The sequence below is a fragment of the Sus scrofa genome, chromosome 6 (genome assembly GCF_054392235.1).
Source record: "Sus scrofa isolate SSC_HxYL_T2T_F1_AM1 chromosome 6, Sscrofa_HxYL_maternal_Yorkshire_Landrace_v2.0, whole genome shotgun sequence".
NCBI lineage: Eukaryota > Metazoa > Chordata > Mammalia > Artiodactyla > Suidae > Sus > Sus scrofa.
Genome location: NC_139388.1, coordinates 53,744,937 through 53,764,551, shown reverse-complemented (window position 1 = coordinate 53,764,551; position 19,615 = coordinate 53,744,937). Strand labels below are relative to the sequence as shown.

Sequence of the window (19,615 nt, the reverse complement as noted above, 5' to 3'; positions counted from 1 at the left end):
TCATGGATACTGGTCAGGTTCTTAACCCGCTGAGCCAGGACAGGAACTCCCAAGCCCATTTTACGGAGGAGTTAAAGTGAGGCCCAGAGGTGGGTAAGAACCCCAAGTGTGTTGACTCTAAAGCTGTGCTCTCAGAGATGCTCAGTCTTCAGTTATGAAATGACATTTCTGTCAAGGTTTTCCACAACCCAGTCCACTCTAAGGACCCTCGTTTTCCAATGACACCCACTTCTCTCCACTTTCAGGCTTGTCAGGAGCGGCAAGGGAGAACTACGCAGGCGCTGCTCCGAGCCCCGCCCACAGGTCCCGGTGTGTGCGTGGAGAAACTCGCGGAGCTCCGCCTGAGCGTCCACACGCAGGCGCAAGAGCGCGTGTCCTCCGCTTTCGGCTCGGATTGGCCGCAACGGGTGAGGGCACCGCCCAATGGGAGGCGTGGATAGTGAGGGGTCCCTCACGCCTGGAGCGGAGGGTCTGTGTCAAGAGCGGCGGGGGCTGCAGGAGGCAAGAGAGACGGGTGAGGGCGCCGCGGGGCGGGTAGGCGAAGAGAGCGCTGGGTGAACGGAGAGGGCGGAGGGAGAATGAAGGGGACCCCGGGGGTCGAGGAGCTTTGGGGCCTGCGCTAGAGCGGGAGCGGCGCGGAGTGAAACGAGAGCGCTCCTTCCTCTGTGCCCTGGAGCGTTGATTGAGCTCTTGCGGTGTGTAGGATCTTACGGTTGAACTTGCCGTTCTCCTGCCCTTTGCAAAGAGCTCTCAGGCTGCGAAGCTGATAAGTCTGGTCAGAAAAAAGGATGTGTCTCAGGAAAGTTGAACTTCCAGGCCCCTGGTGGGGTCCTTCCTGAAAAGACTTAAACTGATCTATTGTATAACAAAATCCATCCTTCCCCCAAATAGTTTACAATCCAAGATTGGGAAAGGAGAAATGTAAACTAGCAAAGTCCAAATTTCAGGTCTCTCGGGCCGCCTTCTCGACATTTACTGGGTGCCTACTTTGAGTAAGACTTGCACCAGGCACTGGGCCTCACTGGAGGGGAGTTCTCTGTTGGAAGTGGGACTGTAAACAATGAAAAGTTGAGCTCTCAGACCCCTGGTTGACTGCTTCCAGGAAGATCCGTTATTGAAGGGCTGTTGTGTGCCAGTGTCTGGGCAACTCAAAAACTAGTAAGGGAGCTGGAAAGTTTAGTCTTTGGCTTTTAGTGAATCATTTACTCAAGGGGTATTTATTGGACACCAGCTGATAGCAGGGCCCTCTGCTGGGTGGTGTTATTGTGGTAATTTACAGTCTAATGGGGGGGCTGGTCTGATGGAAGAAGAGGAATGTATACAGAGACAGTTAAACTCTCAGGGCCACACTTCCTGGAGGGAGCATTATTCATTCACCAGATGTCTGCTGGGGTGCCTGTTGTGGTGAACAGACTAAAATCCCTGCTCTCTGGAAACTTAACATGAGCAATGCTTGTGTGCAGAGCTGTAAGCTAAACTCTGTCTGCCTTCTGGCACTAACAGATGAGTTTAAGAAGAGGTAGAGTTCCCACTGTGGCTCAGCGGTAACGAACCCAACCAGTATCCGTGAGGATACGGATTCAATCCTTGGGCTCGCTCAGTGGGTTAAGGATCCGGCGTTGCCAGGAGCTGCGGTGTAAGTCAAAGACAGGCTCAGATCTGGCATGGCTGCGTAGCCGTGGTGTAGGCTGGCAGCTGTAGCTCTGATTCCACCCCTAGCCCGGGAACATCCATATGTCACAGGTGCGGCCCTTGGAAAAAAAAGCAAGAAGAAATGGAGATAATGGGGGTTATATTTGGAAAATTACTGCTTAGCCCTGTGGGGGTCCTTTGCTGGGATTCTGAGCCCCTGCTGTGTGAAGGGGCCCGGGTTGGGTTGAGCTCACACATGTAGAGGGAGATGGGGCACATAGAGGAAAGTTCAGAATTTAAAATCCCTGTCCTGTAGTATCCATGAGGATGTGGGTTCGATCCCTGGCCTCAGTGGATTAAGGATCCAGCATTGCCATAAGCTGTGGTGTAGGTCGCAGATGGAGCTCAAGATCGTGTGTTGCTGTGGCTGTGGTGTAGACTGGCAGCTACAGCTCTGATTCGACCCCTAGCCTGGAAGCGTCCATATGCCTCAAGTGCAGCACTAAAAAGACATTAATTAACTAATTAATTAATTTTTAAAAATCCCTGTCCTGGAGTTCCCATCATGGCTAAGTGGTAACCAACCCAACCTGACTTGTATCCTTGAGGATACAAGTTCAATCTCTGGTCTCACTCAGTGGGTTAAGTATCCCGCGTTGCTGTGGCTGTGGTGTAGGTTGGCAGCTGCAGCTCCGGTTAGACCTCTAGCCCAGGAACTTCCATATGCCACAGGTGCAGACCTTAAAAGCAAAAAATAATAATAAATAAAATCCCTGTCCTTAGAGGTTTTGTTGGTGACAGCGGCCCCCATAACAAATCAGACCTGTCCTGCCTGCAAGCTCAGTTTGATGAGGATCACAGAGATGCCATCCCAAGTTCATAAATTTGCTATGTTAGAGGTGATGCAGGACGCCACAGGAACCTCAAGGAGGAGGCAAAGACCACCACCCTGTGGCTGTGGATGTTATTTTAAAAAGCTTCACAGGGAGTTCCCACTGGGGCAGTGGGCTAATGATCTGTCTTGTCTCTGTGGTGTTGCGGCTTTGATCCCCAACCTGGTGCAGTGGGTTAAGGATCTGGTATGGCCACAACTGTGACATAGGTTGCAACTACGGCTCAGATCTGATCCCTAATCTGGAATCTTCCATATGCCTCGGTGCAGCCAAAAGGAGGTAAAAGTTTCACACACACACACAAAAAAAAATGCTGGGTAGGAGTTTGCTAGACAAGAAGAGGGAACTTTCTTGATAGACGGAATAGCAGCATTGAAGACTTAAGAGTCCAGAAACAACACTACTTCCAGAGAATTACAAGTAATGGTTCTATCTCACCTTTATCAAGTAACAGGGAATTTCTGATCAGTATTACTTTTAGCTCCATTTCACAGGTGAGAAAACAGTCTGAAACTTCATCTCGGAGAGGATAGAGTAAGTGGTGGAGCTCAGATTCAAGCCAAGGGCAGTTTGGTTCCAGAGTCTGTGCTTTTAAACACTTGGATGGAGGAAAGATGCTACACAGAGAGGAAATTGCACAGGCAAAGGCCAAGAGGCCCCCAAAGACACTGTATGTTCTCGGAAAGGGTATGACTGGCCCTCTGGGTAAGGAGGGCGGCATCGGGGGCCAAACTGAGGAGGGCTGTCTCTCTCCTGCAGATGCCTGGCCACCATGGGGTGCAGGTTGGCTGCAGAGTCACAGGCTCATTGAAGACTGAGGTATAAACATTGGATCCAGAACTGCTGATTGATAGAGGCTGGTGAGTGATGGTTTGGGCAAGGGAACTCCTGAGACGTCCCCCCTCCCCTTGAGTTCTTGGTGTCTCATCCAGCCCCCCTTCTTTCTCCAGGCACTGCCTTCTGCACGATGGCTGAGGTGGCTGAGGTGGCCGAGATGCCAACACAGATGTCACCAGGGGCAATGGAGATGTCCACACCGATGTTAGGGGAGAAGACAGAGAGGTCAGCAGAGGTGACTGAGATAGCACCAGGGGAGGCCCTTGCCTCCTCCCTTTTCTTCCAGTTCATGTGCTCTGAGTGTGGCAGCCTCTACAACACCCTGGAGGAAGTCCTCTCCCACCAGGAGCAGCATGTGCCCACTGTCATGGAGGAGGAGGCGCTGACCTCCCAGGACACCTGCCTGGAGCCAGAGCTGGTGCCAGGCCCTGAGGATGGGCCTTTCCAGTGTGCTGAGTGCAGCCAGCTCATCCTTTCCCCCAGTGAGCTCTTGGCCCATCAGGATGCCCACCTGCGGGAATCTGCAAGCCAGATCCAGTACCAGTGTGGAGACTGCCAGGAGCTGTTTCCCTCGCCGGAGCTGTGGGTGGCTCACCGCAAGGCCCAGCACCTTTCTGCCGCAGCAGTTAAACCTCCAGTGCCTCCTCCTCTGCCTCCCCTCACACCACCACCTCCATCCCCTGCTCCACCCGAAGTCAAGATGGAGCCTTATGAGTGTCCTGAGTGCTCTACCCTCTGTACCAGCCCTGAGGAGTTCTTAGAGCATCAAGGCACCCACTTTGACTCCCTTGAGAAAGAGGAGCGCAATGGGCTAGAGGAGGAAGAGGAGGAGGAGGAAGATGATGATGAAGAGACAGAGGATGAAGAAGAGGCAGCAGCAGAAGTTGGCGACAATGCTATGGAAGGTGACAAGTCTGTAGCCAGCCAGGCCCAGGGCTGTGGGGATTGTCCCCAACACTGGACTTCAGCAGGGGCACGTCGGCGACACCGGCGCACATCCCGGGGCCCAGCATCAGCGGCTCACCCCTTCCACTGCAGCCAGTGCCAGCGCAGCTTCAGCTCCGCAAACCGGCTTCTGGCTCATGGGCGGGCCCATGTTGGTGGCACACACGAGTGTACGACCTGCTCCAAGGTCTTCAAGAAAGCAGCCTCCCTGGAGCAGCACCTGCGGCTACACCGCGGTGAAGCCCGCTACCTCTGCGTGGACTGCGGCCGCGGCTTCGGCACAGAACTCACATTGGTGGCCCACAGGCGGGCCCACACCGCCAACCCACTGCATCGCTGCCGCTGCGGCAAAACATTTAGCAACATGACCAAGTTCCTCTACCACCGACGCACTCACGCTGGCAAGAGTGGGGCACCTCCCGGGGCAGCGGCAGCAGCGGTGACCTCCCCAGCTCCAGCTGAGCCCAGCCCCCTGCCCCCACCCCCTGCTCCACCCGCCCAGCTGCCCTGCCCACAGTGCTCCAAGTCCTTCGCAACGGCCTCCCGGCTCTCTCGACACCGGCGCGCGGTCCACGGGCCACCGGAGCGACGGCACCGCTGTGGCGTTTGCGGTAAGGGCTTCAAGAAGCTGGTCCATGTGCGCAACCACCTGCGGACACACACAGGCGAGAGGCCCTTCCAGTGCCACTCCTGTGGCAAGACTTTTGCTTCCCTGGCCAACCTCAGCCGCCACCAACTGACCCACACGGGCGTGCGTCCCTACCAGTGCCTGGACTGTGGCAAGCGCTTCACACAGAGCTCCAACCTGCAGCAGCACCGGAGGCTGCACCTGCGGCCCGTCGCCTTTGCCCGTGCGCCCCGCCTCCCCATCACCGGTCTCTACAACAAGAGCCCCTACTACTGCGGGACCTGCGGCCGCTGGTTCCGTGCCATGGCAGGCCTGCGACTGCATCAGCGGGTCCATGCCCAGGCCCGGACGGTGACACTGCAGCCTCCCAGATCACCTCCTCCTGCCCCACCCCCACCCCCCGAGCCTCAGCAGACTATCATGTGCACGGAGCTCGGGGAAACCATCGCCATCATCGAGACATCCCAGCCTCTGGCTCTTGTGGACACACTGCAGCTGTGCCAGGCAGCACTGGGGGCCACTGAAGCGAGTGGGCTCTTGCAGTTGGACACGGCCTTTGTGTGACACAGCTGAAGAGCAACAATAAAAAAGTTTGGTTGCAAAAGCGAGTGTGCACACCTCTGTGAAGAAAGAGGACCACCCCCTGGTGAGCCACTCTGGCACCCATTAGATGCCGGCATCCACCGTGGCCTCTCACCCACTGACTCCTCAGAACAACCCGACCAGGTGTCACCTTTCCCTGCCTAAGGGGACACTGAAGCTCTGAGACATGATGTGATCTGTCCCAGGTCACTTCACTGCATTGCAAAGCGGGGTTCTCCAAGGCTCTTGGCTCTGCATCACCCTGGTGCCCAGCAACATCAGGTAACCTTTCCTGAGCCCCAACCATGTGCCAAGTCTGTGCTGGGCACTGTCACATACCTCTTCAGGTCCTCTGCTTGTCCCACCCCGGCCCTAGCCTTCCCTGGACTCAGGACTTGGTTCTGCCTGGTGGAAGAAGGCATTTGACTTCTCTGGGCTTCCTTAACTTCACTTTGACAGCATGGAGGGAAATCTGTAGGTACCCTGGTACTCAGCTGCCGACTGGGTGATACTGGAGACCTGGGAATGAGTCAGACACAGGCTCTGCTCCAGAAGCCACACAGTGTGGTCAGTGGAACACACACAAGTATAGATGGCCTTGCTTTGTGAGTGTCTTGTTGATTTATTCAACCTGGGTGTCCTGAGGCCACCCTCGCACATGCTGGGCGAAGCTGTGGGCCAGAGACAACTCAGGTCTGTGCCCTGCCCTGCTCAGGTGGGAGCAGACATCTCAGCTCCAGGCCCCTCAGGGCCTCTGAGGGGTTGTGCAGAGACAGTAGGATCCCAGAGCAGGGAGTGAACCTCCATGCTAGATCAGGAGTCAGAGACTTCCTAGAGAAAGTGATCCTTGAAGAAAAGGTAGAATTCTGCTAGCAGAGAAGGAAGAAAGTATTCCAGGCAGACAGCACTGCAAGGATGAGTTCTTGGTATTTTTGGAGATTGTCCAGTTACTGACAACTACAGTAACAGCAACATTTGGCCCAGCCGTGGCAGGCACCGCAATTAGTGCTCTACATGTGTTACAATCCCAGTGGGCCCGTGAGGCCATCTCGGTGTTATCCCAAATAAGAAAACAGGGACAGAGATGCGCCTGAGGTCTCATGGCTGGGCAGAGGCATCAGCCAAGCTTTGAATCCAGGTGGTTCTGTCAGCACATAAATGTAACCAGTGCTATTGAGTGAGTGTGACCTGAAACCATTGCAGGAGGCAGAGGCTTAGAGGAGGAGGCCTTAACTGGAGGAAAAGTGAGCCACTGTCAGAGCAGTTGGGGTTTAAGGGGCCTCAAAAGGTCTTGGGAGCAGGAAGGGATCCCCAGCCTTTTCAAATGTAACCTGGAGTGACAGTCTTTCCCTAAGTGGAAGCAGGTGATTTATGGCAAGTCCATCCGACAAGCCTCTGCAGACAAGGTACTTAGACAGATGCAGTAGAACATGGCTGAGTTGTCTGGGAGGGAGGCTGGGCAGAGGAGAGGGGATGAGGCAGGGAAGGAGGGAGGCCTAAACTTGGGAAGGCCTTGAAATTTGAAAGCCAAGCTAAAATGTTGGGGCATTGCAGGGATGGGATGGAAGGTCCTAGGTGGGGGTGAGGGCTCCCTGGCATCAGGGTGGGGCAAGGGAACAGCTGGAGATGGACCCAGAGGGAGAGGATTGGGCCAGACCTGGGTGGAGGCTATGGGGGTGGGAAGAGGGTATAGGACACCCTCAGTGACCTCACCATCCACTAGATATGAGCAGCAGGAAGGGGACCCAAGAAGCCCAAGGTTGGCCCCTTGCCCAGGCCAGCCTGCCTTCCCTCAGCCGGTCCACTTGCTCTCTACACAGTCATCTTGTAACAAGGCGGTACCTGGATGGCATGGAGCAGGGAAGGCCAGAGTTTGTTCTAAGCAGACAGCAGACCCCAGATGCCACAGGAACAGTCTCTGAACACCCCCTAGAATGGAAACTCGTCTCCCTTTTTCATCACAAGTGGAATCCAGTGGAGGACACACATCAGTTGCTCTTCTCCAGGCTTCCTTTTACCTCTAGGGCCTCCTGCCCTCACCTCCCAGCAGCACTGTTTGGAGGAGATGCCATTTCCCTCTGCCTGCGGCTGTACTATCTGGCCCCAGCATGTTTTCAGGGCAAGGGAAAAGCCAAGCTCTCTAAGAGCCTTCCTGCATCCATAAAGAACGGCCAGGTGGGGCTATTTAAGACAGAAACGAAGGCTTGGGGATCCGCTAGGGTTTGGGGATAGCTCCTCTGCCCCATCCATGCCCACTAAGAGTCTACAGCCAGGTCGTTTTGGCTTGAGTGGCCCCCCTCATCCTGTGTCCCCCTAAAGTGGCAGGTAGCTCAGGCTATGATAGGGAGGCCTTTGTTCAAACTTCCGACTCTGCCACTTACAGTCTATGGCCTTGACCTGTCTGATGGCCAGTTCTCTCACCAGTCACCTGGAAGTGACAGTGCTTCCCTCCCTAAGTGGAAGTAGATGACGTGTGCTATGTCCATGAGGGCAGGCTCCTCCCTAAGCCTCTGCAGTGGATGAGCCAGACCCAGCTCATCACCGCACGTGCGGAGGAGAGCAGAGGGGCAGGAAGCTGGGGTACCTGAGCCAGGGCCAGCCTGGGTTCACTCCACCCTGCTCCCCTGCCTGAGACGCAGCCCACTCTTGTCGCAACACAGGCCCCCAAGCACCTCCTTCGCCTCTGTGAAAACAAGTGGCCAGACAGGAAGCAGGTTTTCATGCCAATAATTTATTGAACGGAGGTCTGTACACAGGCAAACCTTACTGTGAAAACTAAGACATCAGGAGCTCCCCCACTGCCCCTGCCCTCCAGGGTGGGGGGAAGGGAGGAGGCCTTAGGGGCAGAGGGCAGGAGCAGGGACACAGCTGTAGGAGGGGAAGGGGCCAGGTTGGACGGTGCGAATCGACGTTTTCTTTAAGAAAAAAATTATAACAATCTATTTACACCCGGGGGCCAAGGAAGGGAAGAGGAGGAGAGGGGCTGGTCTGGTTCTATTTACAAGGGACACAGGAGGGGAGGGGGGTTGGAGGAGGAGACCTGGGGGGGAGGGGGCTGAGGGGGTAGGAGGTCCTCATGCCCCCCACCCCCATCCTTCCTTCTCTTCCCTCCCCACAACCAGTTAAAATCCTCTTAAAAAGCCCACCACAGGGGTAAGGCTGGTGAGGGAGGGACTGGAGGTGGGGACAGGGACTCATTTACCTCTGCCCTCTAGTCTAGGGGCCCAGTCAGGGCAGGAGCTTGATGGGCTGTGGCCCCCCCTTCCCAGCCCCACTTGGGGCTCCCAGATGGAAGGGTAGTTGGTGGCGCCCTCAGGAAGAGTTAGTGAGGGGAGTTGTGGCATCAGTCGACTGCCAGTCCGGGCCGGTCGGAGTCTCACTTAAAGCTGAAAGGGAGGAAGGAGTGAACAGTTAGCCTTTGCCTTCTCGGGCCCTCACCCCTAAGAGCAGGAAGTCGGAGTGAGATGCTGCATTAGAAATCGAAAGCTGTCACTATGTCTAGGGTTGCAAACTCAAATGCCAAAGGGCCAGGTTGGTCATGAGTGACTCGCCAGAGAGCCAGGCCCCACAGAATAGGGGGCAGCTGGAACTCAGCTCTAGCTGACAGTACTGCCCTGAGCAGAGGCAGGCCCACTGCTGCCCAGTCTGATTTTCTTCCCCAAAAGAAACAGGAAATCTGGATTTATACATGAAATGGCCACAATTTTTAAGTGTGCGCAACAAACTTAACTGTTTGTGCAGGCCAAACATGCTTTTGGTTTTCCAGTTTGCATTTAAATACAAACAGGAGTTCCCACTGTGGTGCTGTGGAAATGAATCTGATTAGGAACCATGAGGTTGCAGGTTCAATCCCTGGCCTTGCTCAGTGGGTTAAGGATCCAGCATTGCCGTGAGTTGTGGTGTAGGTTGCACATGCGGCTTAGATCTGGCGTTGCTGTGGCTGTGGTGTAGGCCGGCAGCTGTAGCTCCGATTAGACCCCTAGGCTGGGAATCCCTATATGCCACAGGTGCAGCCCTAAAAAGAAAAACAAAAAACAAAACAAAACAAAACACACAAATAGGAGTTCCCACTGTGGCACAGTGAGTTAAGGACCTGGCACTGCCGCAGCTGTGGCTTGGATTTGATCCCTAGCTCGGGAACTTCCATGTGCCACAGGTGCTGCCAAAAACCTTCCCAAAAATACAGGCAGTAATGCCTTATAAAGGTGGCCATTCACATGCTGCAAAACATGCTTTCTGCCAGGACATCAACAATTTCCGCATACCTGATGGAAGCTTGGGGGGCTGTGAGAACAGGCTGGGCCCAAGCTTAGAAATACTGCTTCAACCCGCAACAGATGGCCCCCAACTTACCTTGTGAGGATGAGGTGAGGGAGGCAGTGCCTGCCGGGGATCTCAAGTGAGGAGGGATGAGGATGGCGTTGAGAGACGGTTGGATGGTGAGTTCTAGAGACAGGAAGGGACATGCCTAGTCAGGGAACAGGGGGTGCTAGAAAGGGGCACCCTGTAGGGACCCAACTCTGGGCAAGGCCAGTTGTGTGTGGACATGTGTAGCCATTGAATGTCTTAAATGAAAAGCTGGAAAGAGCCTAGCACAAGACATCACAGAGCACAGATGAAGCCGGTTTGGGTCTCCTTGAATCCAGGGGTGCTTCCTGAGCCCCAGGCTTGCCTCGTAGCCCACCCTCAGCTCCCCACTCCTGTCTTCCACACCAGGCTCTTCACAATCTTTGGCTGCCCCTTCAACTCCCCAGATCCCAGGCTAAGCCCTCACCGCCAGGACTGAAATTGAAGAGAGGGGGAAGCGGGCGGTTGTTGGGGAGCTGGGTTCCAGGACATCGCAGTTCATCAAAGAAGTTGTGGGCACAGGCTTCCAGCGGGGAGAGCCTCGAGGACGGGGTGTACTCCAGCAGGCTAGAGCAGAGCGTAATGGCCTCGGGCGGCGTTCGAGATTTGAACACCTGGGGGGTGGGACACAAAGATCACAAGAGTGAGACCCTCTGGGCACTGGCATATTCCTGCCCGCCTCCCACAAACCCATTTTCCAAATAAGGAAACTGAGGCACCACCACCAAGAGGAGGTCAGTTTGTATCAGGTGAGCAAGCCACTCAGGTCCCATGACTATATGGGTCATGCTGTGAGCCTGTTTCGCCACCAGAAAAATAGGACTCTTGGGAGTTTCTGTCTGGCTCAGCAGAAACGAATCTGACTAGCATCCATAAGGATGCAGGTTCAATCCCTGGCCTCACTCAGTGGATTAAGGATCTGGCGTTGCTGTGAGCTGTGGTGTAGGTTGCAGACGCAGCTCAGATCTGGTGTGGCTGTGGCTGTGGTATTGGCCAGTGGGCTACAGCTCTGTTTTGACCCCTAGCCTGGGAACCTCCATGTGCTGTGGTTCCAGCCCTAAAAAGCCAAAAAAACACATCAAAAACCAAAAAACAACAGGACTCCTGAATTTACTGTGAGTCCTCAATTTTTGAAGTATGGGAAATTCCATAAACTTTGAATGTAACGTAGGTTACGGACCTCACTACTGAGCCATGACTCTGTAGCCAGGTCCCCAGACCAGCTGGCCTCCAGTGAGAACCTCAGCCATACTGCCTGAGCTTCTAGCCCTGCCTCACCTTTGTCCAGGGGTGAGCTTTAATCTGGGGGAACTTGAACTCCGTGTAGTTAGGGTTCATCTCTCGAATCTGTTCCCGGGTTGGTGTTCCCAGCACCTGTAGGGAGAGGGAGGGGTCTGAGCCAAGGCCCTTAGCCCTCAGCCCAACCCCTGGCCACCCTGCTGGCCCTGCCCTCACCTTGATGATCTCCACCAGCTGGTCTACCCCACTGTCCCCAGGGAAGATGGGCTGGCCCAGGAGGAGCTCGGCCAGTACGCAGCCAGCTGACCACACATCTGAGGAGGAATGAGGGAGGGTCAGAGCCACCGGGCCCACCCCCTCAAAAAGATTTCTGACCTTCACGGTCATCCTGAGAGATGCCAGGAGCCCTGTTTTCTCAGCTCAGAGAGGAAGTGCCTTGCTCAAGGTCACACATGGCCTAGGAACATAGGAGCTTGACTGCAAACCTCCAAGTCTGCCTGACTGCACTACACCCTCTGATCTAGATGTTTCCGTTGCCTCTCTCCACTCTGTACTCTTCTGACCTCTCTCCTGCCCTGAGGAATAGCTAGAGCCTGGTAGTCACCCCTCCCTGGTCTGTACCTTGACCCCATAGCACAAGTTCACACCCAGGGACCGTGCAGTTTCCTCAAACTGCTGATGAATGTTATGTTCCAAACCCTTTCACACCCTCTCCTCATTCCTGGAAGTTGGCACTGTCATCCCCAGCAGCAGGGAGGACACCGAGGCCCTGTAAGCAGGTCACACCCTCCAGTGGCCAAGCCTCACCTCCCAACTCCCCCAAGGTCACTGTCAGCCCCTCCTGCTGACGGAGAAGAGAGGCCTGACTGGGAGGTTCCAGAGCCGGTATGGACTCTGGAGTCAGGTCAGCTTTCAAAGCCCAGCCCTGCCCAGTCCCAGTGGTGCAACTGCAGGCGGGTGGCCTCACCACTCTAAGCCTTAAACTGCTCAACTGTAAAACGCAGACAACAGCATCACCTTCCTAAATTTGTGAGGGCTGGAGGAATGAACAGATGGCACACCTTTATCACCAAGCCTGGCAGACACACGCAGAAGAACTCAAAAACAGCCATGACTGCCATTCCCACCTCCACCCTCCCTCAAGTCTGACCGATGGATGAGGTGTAATCGGTGGCTCCAAAGATCAGCTCCGGGGCCCGATAGTAGCGAGAACAGATGTAGGAGACATTGGGCTCCCCCCGGACCAACTGCTTTGCACTGTGGGAAGAGATGAGCAGGAGTCGACACAAGCCGAGGCTCAGGATCCCTCCTCGCCCCCTTCAGCCACCCAGCATACCCCAGGTCAGGCCCACCTGCCAAAATCGCAGAGCTTGAGGACAGCGGTGTCAGGGTCCACCAGCAGGTTCTGGGGCTTGATGTCGCGGTGACACACACCCTGGGAGTGGATGTAGGCCAAGCTCCGGAAGAGCTGGTACATGTACACCTGGGGCAGGCAGGGAACAGCAGAACTCCAGCCCAGCTCCCCCCACAGAGCACACCCTTGCTCCATCGTCTCGACCTGAAGAGCCCTTCCAGGCCCACTCTCCCTGACTCAAAAACACTTCTGCTGCCCCTTAGTTCTCAAACTTTAGTGAGCACCACAATCACCTGGAGGCCTTGGTAAAACAGGGACTGCTGGGCCTCACTCCCAGAGTCTCTAGTCAGTAGTTCAGGATGAGGCCTTTGCCACAAATCCCCTAGTACAACTTCTGGTCCACACTATTGAAACCACTGCTTCAATCACACACTTCACCAGAAGCCTGATGAATAAGACACACACACCAGGGAAGACCTTGTTTTAAAGCAGGCTGGGGAACCAGGCACTCAGCTTTCCCCTCACCAAAACCAATGGCTCTAGGATGAGCCTTTTTTCTTTTTCTTTTTTTGCTTTTTAGGGCCACACTTGCTGCATATGGAAGTTCCCAGGCTGGGGTGAAATTGGAGCTCAGCTGCCGGCCTACACCACAGCCACAGCAACGCAGGATCTGAGCTGCCTCTGCGACCTGCACCACAGCTCACAGCAAGGCCAGATTCTTTACCCACTGAGCAAGGCCAGGGATCGAACCTGCAACCTCATGGATCCTAGTTGGGTTTGTTAACTGCTGAGTCACTACGGGAACTCCAGGGCTCAGCCTCTTTCATCCCCCAGTCAAAACCACCTTTGAAGGAGTTCCCGTTGTGGCTCAGCAGTAATGGACCCATCCAGTATCCATGAGGAATTGGGTTTGATCCCTGGCCTCACTCAGTGGGTCAAAGATCCGGTGTTGCCATGAGCTGTGGCATGGGTCACAGATGCAGCCCGGATCCTGCATTGCTGTGGCTGTGGTGTAGGCCGGCACCTGCAGCTTTGATTCGACCCCTAGCCTGGGAACATGCATGTGCAGCAGCCCTAAAAAGAAAGGAAAAACCCACCTTTGAGCCAGCCCCTCTACAGCTGGATTTTCCTGCCACTCTCTTTCCTATGATTTACACGTGAGCACCAAAAGAACAGTGATCTTTAAACTTCCATCACTGCTACATTCCCTGGGCCTCAACCAGTGCCTGGTACATAACTACTCAGGCACGCACGCAAGCCCCCTCCTCTGCTGTTCCCACTGCCTTTGGCCAGAGATGCCACTTTCTTGCCCTGTGCCTAGTCTCCTCCCAGAAGCCTTCCTTGATGCTTCTTACGCACAAAACAGGCAGGGCTGGGGCCCTCCTCTGTTTCCAGAATCCCTTGTGCTTCTTCCAATATGGCACTTGCTCATAGTTTTTATACTCTGTGATGATACCTGTCTACCTGCAAGGTATCCTTAAGCAACAAACCAGACAACTTGCTCCCAGGAGGTGAGGTCCTGCAGCACCAACCACTGAAATACTCACCTAGGCCTGGTGGGGTATTTAAAGCCAGTGGGAGGAAAAACTGGGCCCCCACCAACTGCCAGCAAACTTGAACCCACTCTCCTCCTCACACTGCAGCTGGCTGCTCCACCTTTGTTCTCCAAAGCATCCCTAGGCTCATAGACTCACTCACTCACTCACTCAAACACCCTCTTAGGGACAGTAACTTATAGGGGACAGCATCTGGCACTGGGGAATGAGCCTGCACAGGGGACGAATAAACACACCACAAGCATTCCTGGCTCTGTAGAGACTAACCTTCCCCCACCCTGCCTCCTTCCCATCCTCCTCTGCCAAGGCTCCAAAGGCCAGGACTCTGACCTCATCATCTCCCCCTGCGCTCTAGGTCCCGGATCCTGAGCTAACCCCACCCCACCAACACTGCTGGTACCACTAGACTCCCAGTGTGGACCCAAGCAGGTACCTTGCAGCCTCCTCAGCCCCTGGTCAGCCTGTCTCCCTGACAGAGTCAGGCCTCAGGCTGTGCTGCCCTGCCTTTGGTGAGCCCCATCTCCGGAGACATAGGGACAAGAGCAGGGAACAGGAGGCCTCTGGAGACCAAAGTAAACTTGGAGATGAGGGAATCCACAAAGGCAGGAGCATCCAGAGCCCCTGGCTTTATGGGCCTGGGCCCCAGCAGCCTGCCTGCCTGCCTACCTTGACATAGATGATAGGGATGGTCAACTTGGCCTTGGTAAAATGGCGGGCCACCCGGTACACTGTCTCAGGCACATACTCCAGCACCAGATTTAGGTAAAGCTCATCCTTCTGCAGAGAGCAAAGGAGAGGTGTAAGGCATTGTGAGAAAAGAGCAAGGAAGGGGGAGGGAAGGTTTGTGAGGAATAACGGGACGAGGGACTGGCAGTCATAAGAAAGGCAGGAGGACAAAGGAGTCGAGTCATGTCACAGTGGAGAACGCCCCCATGCACTGAGGTCTCACCTTCTCCCCACTGGAGTAGAAAAAGTATCTCAGCCTCACAATATTGCAGTGGTCCAGCTTACGCATAATCTGCAGCTCTCGGTTCTTGGGGGCAAAGGAAGAGAGCCTCAGAAAACAGTCAACTCTCCCTGCCTCCCATCACCACAGCACTACTCCCCCATTCCTGCCGAAAAAGCCAAACAGCTGTTCCCCTGTGTCCCAGCTCCAAGGCCCCCTGGGGCAGCCCCTAATTCCTCACCCCCAACCCACTCCCCTCACACACAGGCTGGAGGCCTGTGGGCTGAACTCAGACCACTGATACATGCTTTCTGCAACCTACTTTTTTTGCTGAGATTCAGAAATCAAATGGCTCCACGTATAAATCTAAGTTTTCTAGCTTCTCTTGAAAAGTCCTATGATACAGCCACACGAGGCCCACCTCCCTGGTGGCACAAGCCACAACAGACAGGAATTGGCCATCCAGTTCACGCCCATCCCCACTGCTTTTTCTGGATGCATCTGGGCCCTTGGACCCTGGTTTGGATGTTGGATGCTGAGCTCCAGATCCCAGGCTTCCAATGCTCATCGTCCCAAAGGGGATCTGGCCTCAGCCTCTTCCCAGAGGACCCAGTCTCAGCATCCATCCATACTCTGCTTCCCTCTAGGGCCTCAGAGCTCCTCGTCATTAGATTCCGTTCACTGCTGGGACTCAACTGTAATCAAATTCTGACCTGTGCCCTGGAGCTCCTTGTGCCCCTCAAAGTTTTCAATGTCCTGAGACCCAGGCCCTGACCTGGTTCTTTTCGGCCTAGGCTCAGTTCCCCTACATCCAGAATAGCCTAGGATCCCAAGGGCCTCTACCAGCTCACAGGACACCTCCGTATGAATGAGGAAAGGGTAACCCTTCCTCAGGGAAACAGAGCCCCACACACTCCCTACACTTGCCAAACCCTTGGAGCAGAGCTTGACCTTTGCAAACATGCTCACTGGCCGCACCAATTTCCTTTCTCCTCTGAGCAGGGTTGCTACTTAGTGGTTATGGTGAAGGGCTTGAGAATCAGATTCTAGTCTTGACCTTGGGCAATTCTCTTATCTAAGTCTTAGTTTCCAGTTTCTGCTTACTTAGAATGGGAATAACAACAGTACCTACCCTAAGAGGATCTTTGCCTAAGTTAAACTCGCCTACAAAGCACTCACACAGAATAAAATCCGAATAAAAAAGTCAGCTCTGGGCTGCCCTGGAATCCACATTCCCATCTTCCACACTACTCAGGCCCTTCTCCTCTGGCCCTTGCTCAGATCCCCTGTGGAAGCCCAGGTCCAGCACTCTTGCTGGGGTTCTCTCACCAATCATATGAAGTCAAACCTCCTTGTCCCCATTCCCCCAAGCTACCTTGAACCTCTTGTCCTGGAGAACTTTCTTGATGGCCACCAGTTCCCTGGTGTCTGCCAACCGTGCCTGGTACACGACCCCAAATGAGCCATTGCCAATCACTTTGATGTCTGTGTAAGCCACCTCTTGGGAGCGCTCTGGGCCTTGGCCTAGAGTGGCTACCACTGTGGTCACCTTCCCGCTGTCACCTGGGGGAACAAAGGGAACACAGTTCTGCTGACCTTCCTCCTCTGGCCACTACCCTATCCTGGGGCTGTGGGAGGGAGGGGAATCTCTACAGAAAGCTCACTGGGGGTTCTTTGTCCCTTCCCCATCTTCAAAGATGGCTATTGGTTGCCTCCCAGGGCCCTTTCCCCTGTTCCCTTCATGGAACCCTAAATCCTGACTCTTCCCATTTGGGAAGATACACACATAAAACCTCTTGCTTTTCAAGAGTTGATAACCCTTAATTTCCACTTCTAGTGAGCAGCCTATCACTGGTCCCTCTTGATGTGAGGAGGCACCGACACTCCCAGATGTTGAATCCTTCCACTGTGAGCTAACTGCCCTGGTCCCTTCTCACTGCGGAAAGCCTTGACCTGACTTCTGTTTGAGAGCAGTAACTCCGAGGTACTTCAACTTGAGAAAAGCACTAAGCTTTCTCACAACTCGGGGGAACAGTGACCTTCAAGTCCTCTCTGAGTGGAGCTCTTAACTTCACCACTGGTTTCTGGTGACAGAAATGAATGAGTCCTCCCATAAGGAGTGCTAGTGTCTTGACTCTCACTTTTTGGGGATAATTCGCTCTTACCAAGATACTCTGGGGCTAGAAAAAGGCACTGGCCTGAACTCATTGGTGACCTGTGGTCCAGAGCCCCAGACCCCATTCTGTATGTGAATGATCCCTAATGGATAAGTACTAAATAGGGAGAATGGTAAACCTGATTTCTTAACAGGGGTTATCCCAGCCTCAGTCCATTGAAAGAAAGCTGTAATTTCCAATTCCATTCTCTGAATGGCAGCAAAATTTGGTGGCAATCTTGGGGGAGAGTGACCCTTTTTCTTTGAGAAATTGAAAGGTTCTCCAAAGAAAAGAGATAAATGATGAATCAAATCCATTTTGAGGGGCCAGTGACACCATCTTTTGGAGGGAGATGATCCTACATAACTATTTTTCCAGTGGCAATGACACCGTATCTCAGAATAATGAAATGGGTATAAGCTCACATCCCTATTCTATGGGAACTGCGACCCTCCCCTGCCCCATTTCTCTGTGTGTGTGTGTGAAAGAAGATCCACTAAGCCATCTTTTTTGAATATTAGTGACTATGGACTTAGTCTGAAGGGTATGCTGACTTCCAGTCTGTCCTAAAGAAGCAGCAATCATTAATTTCCACCATTGGGGATACAGTTCTACATGTTATGGACAGGTAATGATTCTAGGCCTAGTGTTTTAAAACAGAAGGTAAATGGGTACCAGGTTTGGAAAGCCCTGGCCCTGTTCTCTGGGGACACAGCAAACCGAAATCCCTGCTTCTGAGTGATACTCACTCCAAATCCCCACATTCTAAAGGAGAGCAAATTCATATTTCCCCCGTCCAGGTAGTGGTAATCTTATTCTTGTTCTCTTGGGGAACAATAACCCTTGAGCCCCATTTGCAAGAGACAGTGACCCCTGATCTTGTTCTCTGATAGATGGCAACATCAGAGCCCTGTTTTTAAGGCTCAAGGACCCAAGACTTCGGTACTAGAAGAACAGGAGTCTGTGAGCCCTGTCTCTTAGAAGATTACTAATTCTAATTCTAAACTCTTAAGTGATGGTAACCCCCCAAATCCCTTTTTCTGGGAGGGGGAGAGCTCAGATCCCAGTTTGGGGAGGGAGAGTGACCTCGAGCTCCTCTTTCAGCCTAGAGAAGAACCTGATCGACGTCTGAGTGGCTTCGGGGACCCCAACCTCCACCCGCTACGGGCGTCGCTAGTACTCACGGCCCAGCTTCACTCCGGGCGGCGGGAAGCTGGTGCCGGCGCCCGGGCCGCCGCTGCCTCCTCCGCCGCTGCCGCTGGGGCCACCCCCGGAGCTCGAGGCCCCCACGCCCCCGCCCATGGCTCCGACAGACGGCTTCCCGCCGCCGCTGCCGCCTGGGCCGGAGGCCGAGCCCCCGGGGCCGCCGCCGCCGCCACCGCCTCCGCCGCCTGGCTCCGCGAACGAGCTGGTCCGCGCCCGGCCCGAGCCCCCAGGGCCGCCTCCTGAAGGCGCGCCACCGCTCATGGCGCCGAGCGCAGGCCCAGGCTGCGGGGCTCGGGCTGCCCGGGCTGCCCCCGCCGCTGCCGCTGCCGCCGCCTCCCCCGGGCTCCGGCCTCTTCCAGGCCGCGCCGCTCGGGCTCCGGCTCCGGCCCAGCGCCCGCCGCGGGGCACGCCGGGAGATGCAGTCCGCCTACCCTGCGCGCCGCCGTCGCCTCTCTCGGCCCTCACAGAGTGCCGCGTGGCACGCCGGGAAATGGAGTCTGCAAAGACCTCAGAGTAGACCGCGGGGATGATGAGCTGCACGTCGGGAATTGGAGTTCTGGGCAGTAAGTTGGCCGACTGTGCTGACAGCTGACTCTGAAGCACTTTCGGAAGCTGGGTCAGAGTCTCACACTCACTCCACCGCAACAACCTGTGTGTGCCTTAGGAACATAGTCGCAGTGCCTCCATCAGTGAGCCGTATAGGCCTGATGCACTCCGGGAAACGGAGTTCAGTCGCTGCCTTAGTCTATTGGCTGTATGCCCACAGGCGCCAGGTGCACTCTGGGAAACTGAGTCGGAGACCAGGGACCCGAAACTATCCAGCGTCAAGGCCAGCTGGGAAATGGAGTTGTCGCCACGCCCTCACCGCATTGCAGGTGTAAAGCTACTTCCAAAGAACGCCGGGAAATGGAGTCCTCTGTGATTTCCCCTAAGCCTCAAGCGAATACTGCAGTTCCGGAGATAGGATAGGAAATGGAGTAAGTACAGCATTCCTCCTCCCTCATACGCTAGGCCGCAGCCCCTGCTGGGAAATGTAGTCAACACCAACGCTTCAGCGTAGTTGCCACAGCGAGCCTTTGTGGCTTCTGGGAAATGTAGTTCAAGGCAGCCTTCCCATTGACTGAGGGGAAGGGATCTATCATGATCCAGAAGCGGGCTGAGGGAAAGGCCAGACCGCATCCTGACCCTTTATGAGGCGAAAGTGCAGAGGCTTGCCGGGAGGTGTAGTCTAATTGGTAACTTTGAGAGAGCGCGAGCGAAAGGTGAAAGAACGGCAGTCGACTGGGTGTAACTG

At 54.7% G+C, this 19,615-nt stretch overlaps 2 protein-coding genes across 4 annotated transcripts; one reads left to right on the top strand and one right to left on the bottom strand.

Moving 5' to 3' along the window:
• Positions 1–422: 422 nt before the first annotated feature.
• On the top strand, positions 423–6,126 carry ZNF526 (zinc finger protein 526). 3 transcript variants are annotated; one of them, XM_013988597.3, is made up of 3 exons: positions 436–534; positions 3,285–3,385; positions 3,476–6,126. In XM_013988597.3, the coding sequence occupies exon 3, from the start codon at positions 3,493–3,495 to the stop codon at positions 5,497–5,499; it is 2,007 nt and encodes a 668-aa protein (XP_013844051.1). In that variant the 5' UTR covers positions 436–534; positions 3,285–3,385; positions 3,476–3,492; the 3' UTR covers positions 5,500–6,126.
• Positions 6,127–8,227: 2,101 nt separating this feature from the next.
• GSK3A (glycogen synthase kinase 3 alpha) lies at positions 8,228–18,605 on the bottom strand. The gene is given in 11 exon segments (NM_001315708.1): positions 8,228–8,903; positions 9,871–9,963; positions 10,292–10,478; positions 11,143–11,238; positions 11,320–11,417; positions 12,254–12,360; positions 12,456–12,586; positions 14,680–14,790; positions 14,963–15,046; positions 16,335–16,522; positions 18,300–18,605. Coding segments are annotated over 11 exon segments (1,452 nt in total). The 5' UTR covers positions 18,583–18,605; the 3' UTR covers positions 8,228–8,829.
• Positions 18,606–19,615: the final 1,010 nt, after the last annotated feature.